The sequence below is a fragment of the Carettochelys insculpta genome, chromosome 13 (genome assembly GCF_033958435.1).
Source record: "Carettochelys insculpta isolate YL-2023 chromosome 13, ASM3395843v1, whole genome shotgun sequence".
Lineage (NCBI taxonomy): Eukaryota > Metazoa > Chordata > Testudines > Carettochelyidae > Carettochelys > Carettochelys insculpta.
The window spans coordinates 41,687,591-41,698,489 of NC_134149.1; the positions used below are offsets into that span (position 1 = coordinate 41,687,591).

Here is a 10,899-nt window from a genome sequence, read left to right on the forward strand (position 1 = left end):
TCTGCGCACGTAAGAACAGGATGAGGCCAAGATGTCCCATCAAGCCCAGATCCCATCAGTCCAAGTCAAAGCCCATGCACATCCCCCAGTTGCTTTTCATAAACTATAGTTTGTATTGGAAATATTCAGCAATGACCAGACCCGTTCTGCACATGGCACTTGGATGCCTTGGTTACATTCCAGGTACTCACATCTCAGGCCAGACTTTCAGGTGGTGTCACTTAGCAGTTCCATTGACCTCAAGAGAACCATGCTGACTTACACCAACCGAGGACAGGGACCATGTGACCAGTCACTTCATACATCCATGTTTTATTGGTTAAAATCAAGGTAACTATTGGTTTTACAATCCCAGTTTCTTTAGCAACAGCAGCAATTGCAGCAGTGTGTCAAGGAGGGCCCAGCCGAGGCAAGGTCTTGGCAATCAACCTTTATGAAGAATTCACAACCCTGGCTCGCCCGGGAATTGTGCGTGCGTTGGTTGGAAATAAATTAAAAGAATATACAGCAAAAATACTATCCTTGTTTTAAAATTGAGTTTACACACACACTGGCCTAATAAAACACTTATTTAAAAAAAAAACCATACAGTTTGTTAAAGATAAACAAGAGACACTGTAACACACTCCAGGGTTATACAGACAGTTAAACTATATGCACGGGTAACGTACGGTGACGGTCTTCAAGCTTCAGCCATAAGCATCAACAAGCACCGCAGTACAGGAAGATACTCTGCTGCACATTACCGTTCACAGTAATTGCACTCCTGGAAGGGTCAATGCTCAGACAGATCATGCGATAACTAGGCTGGAAAAGGAGCATGGTCAAAAAGAAATGGGGTCCATTTAACATCTGGCCTACCTGGCTAAATACATTCAGGCTCCAACACAATGACTTGTAAATATTCTAGCACCTGTTGCCCCTTCCACACCGGATCATCTTCAGAACTGGTTCGATGGAATAACTTTTAAACGTGGTTCCCAAATTTGACTACACTTGGTCTTTAATCAGGCGTATAGGAAATAGAGTCTGTGTATAGAATTTTCAAGTACCGTCACAAGGAAGGCAAGACCTTTAGTATCTCTCTGGGGGCACCTGCGAAGATCCAAGATACTAAAGAAAAATAATACAAGCAAAGTGTAACTAGGGAGGTGCAGGGCTCCCTTGAACACACCATCAGTCTGATTTTTCAAAAGCATCAAGCACTGTCCATTTAAGCTGATGGAAGTCGCAGGTCCTATACGGTACTACAAACAGGTCCTACTCTTACGGCAGCTTTGCAGTTATCATTACTTCTACACTATTGCCCGCAGAGAAAGGGCAAATTTACCCTGAATTCCCACAAAGTACATGTCCTGTTGAGCAGGAGTCTGTCTGGAGGCAATCGAGACTAACACTGTCCACTGCCAAGGTGGAAGTCTCTTGGTTGCAAGAGGCAGAAGTTAATAAAGCTGTTGTATTTGAGTGGTGAGACTTACCATCAGCAGGGGAACATGGGACCAGCTGAGCACACTTCAGTACTGAGATGACTGCAGGAGAGCTCTCCCCAGGACAGGCCTCTCTACAGTTATGGAGTCATCAGAACTTAATCTTGGACCAGATAATAAAATTACAGAATACAGCGCAGCAAGCCAGCACTGGATAGCTGAAGGCTGGTAGCCACAAATGGGCCAGTGCCTTTGGTTAGCAAAGCCTCTGGTTTATTTGTAATATGTTGGCGCTACAAAATTTTGATTTTCAGCCATTTTGAGGCTGCCCAGAACTCCTCCCCACTGACTAGAGCAGGATCACTAGCGAAGGAGGATTCCGTTAGCTGCAATGGCTTCCCCTATCACTCCAGCCTATCACGGAGATCACTAGGACTGGAGAAAGACTGCAGGGAAAGTTCATTGGATTCCTTATCCTTTTGGAGAATACAGGCCCAGTGCCGTGAGACCCCCGTTAGGTCTGTGCGCCCCACCAGCAATTACCTCCCAGTATCCTGCCTGCTCGGAGCCGCAGCAGAGAGCAGATTTAATTGACTCTGAGCTGCAGCATCCAGATTAAAGGAGCTGAGTGAAAAGACAGTGATTTTGAGACTAACACGCCACAGCCAGAACCAGGGCTGTCACACTAGCACACTTATCAAAGGGTGGATTTACTGCCCAGCAGACATCTGCACTTCTAGAAGTCCACCAACAGCAAAGGAGCCTGTCACTAGACCCATGATAATTACAGGGCGGTGAGATCTGTGAAAGATTCACACACAGTCTCCTGTTCTCCGCATTCATTGTACAGTCCTCCTCACAGGCAAGACGCTGAGACTAGGAGTGAGGCAGGTTTTGCTCAGCCAGTGTCACCCAAAAGGTGAGCAGCTCCATCTAGCGTTGAGCCTCAGAAAAAAAATGAGGGCATACAAGTAAACAAAGAGGAAGCGAATCACACTATGAAAGTAACATCCATATGCAGCAAAGTTAGATACGGACAGAAAACTGACCAAGGTAAGCAGCTATCAAGAATTAAGGCTGCAATCTTCAAACACACTCCCCAACTTCAGATCTTGTTCATCAAATGATTGGAGCATCGTTGCTTTCCAGGGTGATCTGCTCAGGGCACCATTCTTCAGCACAGCAACTTTCTTTTGAGGATCAGAAAGATCAGGGCACATCAGTATGCCAGGAGATTAACCTAGGCAACGGAACTATGACTGCCATTACTCTATTTGGCAACCTCATCAACGGCCGATGGTTGAAATCTTCCCATTTGGTTTTGTTATGGTGCAGCAATCCGATCAAACCTTCCTTTGGCAGGGTACAGCCGGAAGACGCAGCACAGGTTCGTGGGCTTAGTACCTTCCAGTTTATTAATGAAATACGTTTGGGAAATGCCTAGAGCTCCGCAAGTCTCAGTGTGTGGACAGATCTTGGCACAGACCATAACTTGCAACTCTCAGATTAACCCAATCCTTAGATATTTGGAAGGAAGGAATGGAGCGGGGAGAAATACTTCCAAATGCACGGAGCAAGAGCTCTCCAAGAAACCATTTTCTTCACACCCAAAGACTAACTGTTATCCGCTTGAAAGGCTGCAACACCTACAGTCAGAGACCACACCTGTTGACCTGTTTCTCTGCATACCTCAGCATGGCCAGGAGCCATTTGCACTCATCCTGTTTACACAATCGGTCCTTGGGAACAACCCCCGGGTGACTCCTAACAACACGAAGACCCTGATTTGGAACTGCTGTGCAGGTCAATGGTGTGCCCCAACATGCAGTGTTCCAGCTGCTCCTCCACAGCCAGCACCTGCCGCACAGCTTCCTCAAAGGCCACGGCCACGTTGGTGTCATCCTTGGCACTGGTTTCCAGGTAAGGGTAATTCCCATTTTCCAAGCACCATGCTTGGGCCTCTTCTGTGGTCACCTGCCTCTCAAGTTTGTCTATCTTGTTGCCCAGGACCACAAAGGGGAAACGGCCGGGATCCTTCACGTCTGCGTAATGGACAAACTCCTTCTGCCAGCTGCCCAGGTTCTCAAAGCTCTGGCGGTCATCCACGCTGAAGGTCAGCAAGCAGCAGTCTGCTCCCCTGTAAAAGGGGGTTCGCAGGCTCTTGAAACGCTCCTGCCCTGCCGTGTCCCAAATCTGGAGGGTCACAAAACGCCCATCCACTTCTAAATCGCGGTTTAAGAACTCCACCCCTATCGTGTGGAAAGCCTGCGAGTCAAACTTGTTGGTGACATAACGGTTCATGAGGGAACTTTTCCCAACTCCACCATCCCCCAGGAGAATGACCTTCAAGAGCAGGGACTTCCCAGTCATTGCAGCAGCACAGGAGAGGCGCAGAAGAAAAACAACCTACAGATTTAAACACAGAACAAACAGCTGCTTGATAAAGTCTAGTTGACCCAGCAATTAATTTCTCTCAACAGAAACAAAATTTCCCAGGCCATAAGCTGAGTTACAGAAGTGTATAGCTGACTGAGTATCTATTAGTTCTTACATCTAGAATCACCAGAGCTGAAGAAGAAAACAATCTCTGTCCGGAAAGCACTAGTAAATTAAGTCACCTTAACTACATCACTCTGGGGTGGGAAAAATCCAGAGTAGTCAAGCCAACCTAGCTCCTGGTGTAAGTATTCTTCCACTGTTTCTGCTTTTCTCTGGCAGGATGAAATTTCATTTCAACACTGTTTCCCTAAGAGTTTTAAGAGATATTTGGCAGTTTGGAATGTGCCTCTCAGTTCTATGAGATACATATAACTCCTTATTTTTACAAGATTTCACTTGATGTATTGTGATCCTGCTCCCGATACCCTTAAATTATGGTATTTTAGAGAAAGTGAAGTGTGATGCTCCAACTTTTAGGGTTGGGTATGCAAAAAATTGGATCAAGCAAGATCTCTTCTCTCAACTTTATCACTAGCTACTGTGCCCATGATTCAGCCATTAACTCAGTAGTTTCAGATAGGCTGATGATATGTCTCTGAGTCACTAAACCGTTTGGTGGTTTAAGGTCATAAAGAGCTGATTTGTTAGCTGATCTAAAGCATTCCAGGGAAACTGACTAACCCAGCTTAAGCAGTAAGAGCATCGGCCTTCTTTCCGAGGAATTCCCTATAAGGCTCTGAAATGTTTCTCAGTCACAGAGCTCCTGCTTTTGTGCTATTTTCTGTTTGCAATGCTTTTTTAGTGTCAATGCAACTCACATGGTACTTCTCCAACTGAACCTGAGTAGCGATTTTACTGTACTTCCTTTTTTTAAGACTGGTTTAAAAACAATTATACAGAATTCTTCATATAGCATAAAAATATCAGTTTTAAGAGTATGCGCGTTAGAAGAGAGAGTTTCTTTATACTTTTGCAGCATTTAATCTACTGAAACAATTCTCTTTGAATCCCATGATAATCTCCCTATTAAAGAGTTCAACCTCAATGCAGTATGCTGTGTCCTTGTGTAAACTGACCCCTGGTGAAGCTTAGCCTAAATCCCAATGAACTAACAGCACAACAGGTTCATATGCTTCATCTGTAACAAGGCCAAGGGCTGAACTGCCCTCTCTTCCCTAGAGATATTGCACAAATCAAAAGACAACAAACGAGTGAGGGAAGTCTATACTGCTGCTGTCTAATGTACCGTTTCTAGTGATAAAGGACTTCCATCTCCTGGACTGTCTAGCTGTCACTTTTCCCCAATCATTACATTCACTAAAAAGAGAGCAGTTGATGAGTTATCAGGGTGCTGCATCATTGGTAATTCCATTATTGTCCTCTGCTCCTATTCAGAGTTTTGTTCTGGCTATTAGTTTCTTCACCAGCACAATGGTGAAGCTGAATGGGAACAGGATGAACCTACCGAGAGCTGGCAGAAGGGGAAAGGCAAATGAACAAGAGATTCCCAAAGACACTTCCGTCAGTGCAGATGGAACTGATGCTCTGGGAAATCAATAAATAGGCATTTGCCTGGATAACCCACCCACACACCCCAAAATACAGAAAATATACCCAAAACCTACTAGCCAAAGGACTAAGCTTATTAGTATGAGGCAGGTAAGAACACTGACGAACCCTCACCATGATGACCAGGGGAATGATCTGCTAAGAAGTTGAGCCCCCTGGCAACTTTCAACTCCTAGAATTTTTACCAGGTGCTGCCCCTGGATTTTGCTCAGGGACCTCATTGTTTGTGTCACCCTCTGGCAAGTAACTGGCAGGTTATCTTGCAATTAGCACTCCCACCCTCTTCTGGATATGTGCAGGGAGAAATACCTCCTTCCCTCCCAACACCAGAAACATCTAACTTACACTTTAGGAAGCAGAAGGCCTCCACTTCTCCAAGAGAAGTTACTCTGCTGTACAGAGCTCTTTTACATACCCATGGTCAAGAGACTCTAGAAGAATTCCAACCTGTACCCTACCATCAATCTCATCCTTGACCATTCCACGTGAGATGCATTTCCTGGACACCACAGTACAAATCACTGATGGCCAGATCAACACCACTCTCTACCAGAAACCCATTGACTGCTACACTTACCTACATGCCTCCAGCTTCCATCCAACACACACCACACAATCCACCATTTACAGTCAAGCCCTGAGATACAATCACATCTGCTCTGATCCTACTGACAGAGACCAAGAAGTTCAAGATCTCTACCAAGCATTCATAAAATTTAATTACCCACCGGGAGAAGTACAAAAACAAATTGACAGGACCAGACAAATACCCAGAAACCAACTACTTCAAGATAGGTCCAAGAGGGTCAATAACAGAACATCACTTGTCATTACCTACAGCCCCCAGCCCAAACCCCTGCAACGCATCATTAAAAACCTACAACCTATTCTAGATCAAGATGCTACACTCTGGAAGGCCCTAGTTGACAGGTCTGTTCTCTCCTATAGACAACCTCCTAACTTAATAAAGATTCTCACCAGCAATAACAGGCTACACCACAATAATACTAATCCTGGAACTTTTCCTTGCAACAAACTCCGCTGCCAACTTTGTCTACGTATTTATTCTGGGGATATCATCACCAGACCTAACCACGTTAATTCCAGGATCAGGGGCTCATTCTCTTGTACTGGGACCACTATTATATATGCCATCATGTGCCAGCAAGGCCTCTCTACAAAGTACATTGGACAAACACTTCACCAAAGAATAAATGGGCACAGAACAGACATTTGGAATCTCAATACACATAAGCCCGTCAGTGAGCATTTCCATGGAGTGGGCCGTTCTGTTAAAGACCTGAGAATATGTGTCCTACAATAGAGAGACTTTAAAAGCAGATTACATAGGGCAATTTGTGAACTGGGGTTCATACTCAAATTCGACACTAACACTTGACATGAACAAAGGCAGAAATTATCTCACACATTACAAAGACTGCTCGCCTTCCTTTGATGTTTGTAATTATCTCAGGCAAGACACTTGACTTCCCCCGCCCCTCTCCTTCAGTTCCACCAAAGTTCATCACCTAATGAATCATTTTGTTAGTCTTTAAAGTGCTACTTGACTGCTGTTTTGTTTTGTTAGAAGCCTAGCTTCTCTGTTACTAATACCAAATGAATGAAAGAGAATATAACTACCCTTTCTCTGCAACCGGCAAAACTGAAACTGATCAATATATTGTTCATTTCACTTTTCTGCTACTCAGCAAAATCCTAAGTAAAAGTAGCAAGCAACTTATCCGCCTATCAGGACAAGAGTGACATATGGGTTATACCGGTTGCAAAGGTCCAGAAGCATCTCAAAAGTGCCCAGATATATTTTAAATGAAAGCTTACATTCTACACCCCTGCCTCCCAAACAGAATAGCTGTCCTACACCAGAGGACCCAGGAAAGCTTCCCATTTGCCACAGACACAGATCTGCCTCTCTAAATCCCTCGTCAAAAGCTTCTTGACTTCAGGAACACTCTACCCAGTTATGCACACGTTGCTGCTAACCCCTTTGGTGAAACAGCCAGCCAGACCTTATAACAGCATATCTATAAACAGCTTACAGAGGATCAACAACTGATTGATGGGCATTTTGATAAATAGTTGATCAACTGTTCTGCATTGCTCTAGAGTCCAGCAGGTGAACAGGTTGCTTACAAACATAACTTGACACTTGCTGATATACTTATAGCCATCTGTAATGCACACAACTCATCTTCAATATACTTGTAACCCATATTAATAATTTAACCCTTTATACACTATCAATGGAATTTTATCACCCTATGTGACCGAATGAGCAAGAGACGATGCTCTGAAAGGCAAAAGTAAGTTTCCTGAATGCAGGTCACTAGCACTTGTCTATAAGGAAGGTGTACATAAGTACAGCAGAAAGTCTGTGTTTAGGCCACATATAATTTAGTAAGATCCACTAGCCTTGCTCCAATCTCTGCGGCTTCAAAGAAAAGCAAAAAAGGCTCTGTAATCAAGGTGCCCAGACTTCCATCACTGTAATGCCCATCTCATTAGGGATGTTAATGATCAATCGGTTAACTAGTAAGGCTCCCCTTAACAGATGAACAGTGGGGCCTGGAGCAGTTGTAATTCAACGGTGGGGCCTAGAGGCCCCCCATCTGCTGTTGGCAGAGGACTGCTCCCCCCTGCAGGTCCCACTGCACCTGGGGGACGCTCCAGCCTGGCCAGAGCAGTCTCCTATCCATGGTTTGGGGGAGGCTGCTCCAGCCCAGGAAGGCTAGAGCAGCCCACTCCCCAATCGCTCCCTGTCCATTTAATCGGTTAACTGCTTAAACTTAATGTTTAACCAGTTAACTAATTAAATGGGATTTTACAGCCCTAATCCCTAGCATCCTCTACTGTAAGCATGGGAGACTCTACTCTTCTCCCCGGATGCCTGTAACATCACCTTAACTACCTCAACACACAGGGCTGTAGCACTGCAGGGCTGCTGGGGCTCATGGCTCTAGTCAGCAAGGCCTATGGATGGGTGATACTCCCCTCTCATCCAGGCAACAAGGACAGTGCTGGGACCTGCCAAGGGACAGGAGACTCGGTGCCCACAGGCCCGAGGCCAAGAGAGAGGTGGGTGGGGCAAAGCAAAGTGGTCCTCAGGGGGTGCCAGGCAGGTAATGGGAGGGGTCTCCAGAGGGTCGTGAGCCCAAGGAATGGGGTAGTTGGGGGAATGCCTACAGGGTGGAGGAGCCCGGGAAGGCAGGGTGGAGGATGCCTCAGGTAACAAGCCCCAAGGTGCAGGGGCAGCTGGGGGTCAGGTGAGGGATATTTGGAGGCTGTGATGAGTAGGGACAGTCCAGAGGCTGCTGAGCCCTGGGGAGGAAGGGCTGATGCGGTCAGTGGGTCCCAGTGTGTCATGGGGGACGTGGTATGGACCAGGAGAGCGCAGAGCTCTAGCGGGCCGTGGGGAGGAGGGTGGAGTGCTGGGCCAGGTAGGTCTGGACAGTTCTGGGCCACTAGGAGAGGGGGGCAGAGCCCTGCTGCGGAGGTGCCTTGGTGGCATCCCAGAGGTGGTGGGAAGTAGGATGAGGGATTTGGGGTGTTAGGCCACAGGGGGCTGTGGAGATGGGAGGCACTGGGGGGGCCCTGGGGGCAGAGTGCTCGGGGGGTGGGGGCACTCGGGGGGTGATGGGGGCAGAGTGGGGTGAGGGCGCTCAGGGTGGGGGGTGCTGGGGGGTGAGGGTGCTCGGGGTGGGGGGTGCTGGGGGGGCAGAGTGGGGGCGTGCAGGGGGCAGAGCTGGGGAGGGCTCTGGGGCGCTCAGGGGTGGGGGGGCGCTGGGGGCAGAGCGGGGGAGGGCGCTGGGGAGTGAGGGCGCTCAGGGCTGGAGGGCACTGGGGGGACAGAAGCGGGGAGGCAGGGGTCAGAGCAGGGAGAGCTCTAGGGGCACTCGGGGTGGGGGGCGCTGGGGAGGCAGAACTAGGGGTGCGGGGGGGCAGAGCAGGGGAGGGCTCTGGGGGCGCTAGGGGTGGGGGGCACTGGGGAGGCAGAACTGGGGGTGCGGGGGGGCAGAGCAGGGGAGGGCTCTAAGGGCACTCGGGGTGGGGGGCGCTGGGGAGGCAGAACTAGGGGTGTGGGGAGGCAGAGCAGGGGAGGGCTCTGGGGGCGCTAGGGGTGGGGGGCGCTGGGGAGGCAGAACTAGGGGTGCGGGGGGGCAGAGCAGGGGAGGGCTCTGGGGGCGCTAGGGGTGGGGGGCGCTGGGGAGGCAGAACTAGGGGTGCGGGGGGGCAGAGCAGGGGAGGGCTCTGGGGGCGCTAGGGGTGGGGGGCACTGGGGAGGCAGAACTGGGGGTGCAGGGGGCAGAGCAGGGGAGGGCTCTGGGGGCGCTGGGGAGGCAGAACTGGGGGTGCAGGGGGCAGAGCAGGGGAGGGCTCTAAGGGCACTCGGGGTGGGGGCGCTGGGGAGGCAGAACTGGGGGTGCAGGGGGCAGAGCAGGGGAGGGCTCTGGGGGCGCTGGGGAGGCAGAACTGGGCGTGCAGGGGTCAGAGCAGGGGAGGGCTCTAAGGGCACTCGGGGTGGGGGGCGCTGGGGAGGCAGAACTGGGGGTGCAGGGGGCAGAGCAGGGGAGGGCTCTAAGGGCACTCGGGGTGGGGGGCGCTGGGGAGGCAGAACTGGGGGTGCAGGGGGCAGAGCAGGGGAGGGCTCTAAGGGCACTCGGGGTGGGGGGCGCTGGGGAGGCAGAACTGGGGGTGCGGGGGGGCAGAGCAGGGGAGGGCTCTGGGGGCGCTAGGGGTGGGGGGCGCTGGGGGCAGAGCGGGGGTGAGGGCGCTCGGGGGTGGGGGTGCTGGGGGGACAGAAAGGGGGGAGCCGGGGGTGGGGGCACCTGTCGCACTGCGCGGGGCGGGGGGAGCCGGGGGCGGGGCCAGGTGCTGGCAGCCCCGGGAGGGCACGGGGGGGGTGGGGGGAGCCGGTGACTGACAGCCGGGGGCGGGGCCTGTGAGGCGTAGCCCGGCGCCCCCCGCCCCTCACCGCAGAGGAGCCGCCGCCGCCTACCTGAGCCGGGGTCGGGGAAGGGCAGGTGCCGGCCGGCCCGGCGCGTTCTCCGCCCTATCCACCAGCGCGCATGCGCCGCCCACCGAGACGGGCGGGACCGTCCCTGCCGGGCACGCGCCGCGCGCACCACCTGTGAGGCTGTGGGGGGCGTGGTTAGGAGCCACCTGTCTCTATGGCCACGCCCCCTACGCCAGCCTCCCTCTGCCCCTCCCCTCCCTTCCCTCATCCTTCCCCACGTGCCCGAGGGAGAAGGAGGCGCCCCATGGGGCTAGAGCCCGCCCCATCACGGTGCCCAATGCTGCCTGCCCCCTGCACAGGGCTAGGGCTGGGGCTGGCGTCTGTGCTGGCTGGAGCCCTGCCTGCTCCCCCCAGCATCATTGCTCGCACACCCACGTTTCTCCGCACCCCATATTTTGGGGGGGCGGGGGAAAAGAGATGTTTTTTGTGCCC

At 51.1% G+C, this 10,899-nt stretch overlaps 1 protein-coding gene across 1 annotated transcript; it reads right to left on the reverse strand.

Annotated features, from left to right (window-relative positions):
* Positions 1–304: 304 nt before the first annotated feature.
* RAB9B (RAB9B, member RAS oncogene family) lies at positions 305–10,487 on the reverse strand. The gene is made up of 2 exons (XM_075007689.1): positions 10,450–10,487; positions 305–3,833 (listed from the first exon to the last, which is right to left on the reverse strand). Exon 2 carries the CDS (start codon positions 3,795–3,797, stop codon positions 3,192–3,194), a length of 606 nt encoding a protein of 201 aa, XP_074863790.1. The 5' UTR covers positions 3,798–3,833; positions 10,450–10,487; the 3' UTR covers positions 305–3,191.
* Positions 10,488–10,899: the final 412 nt, after the last annotated feature.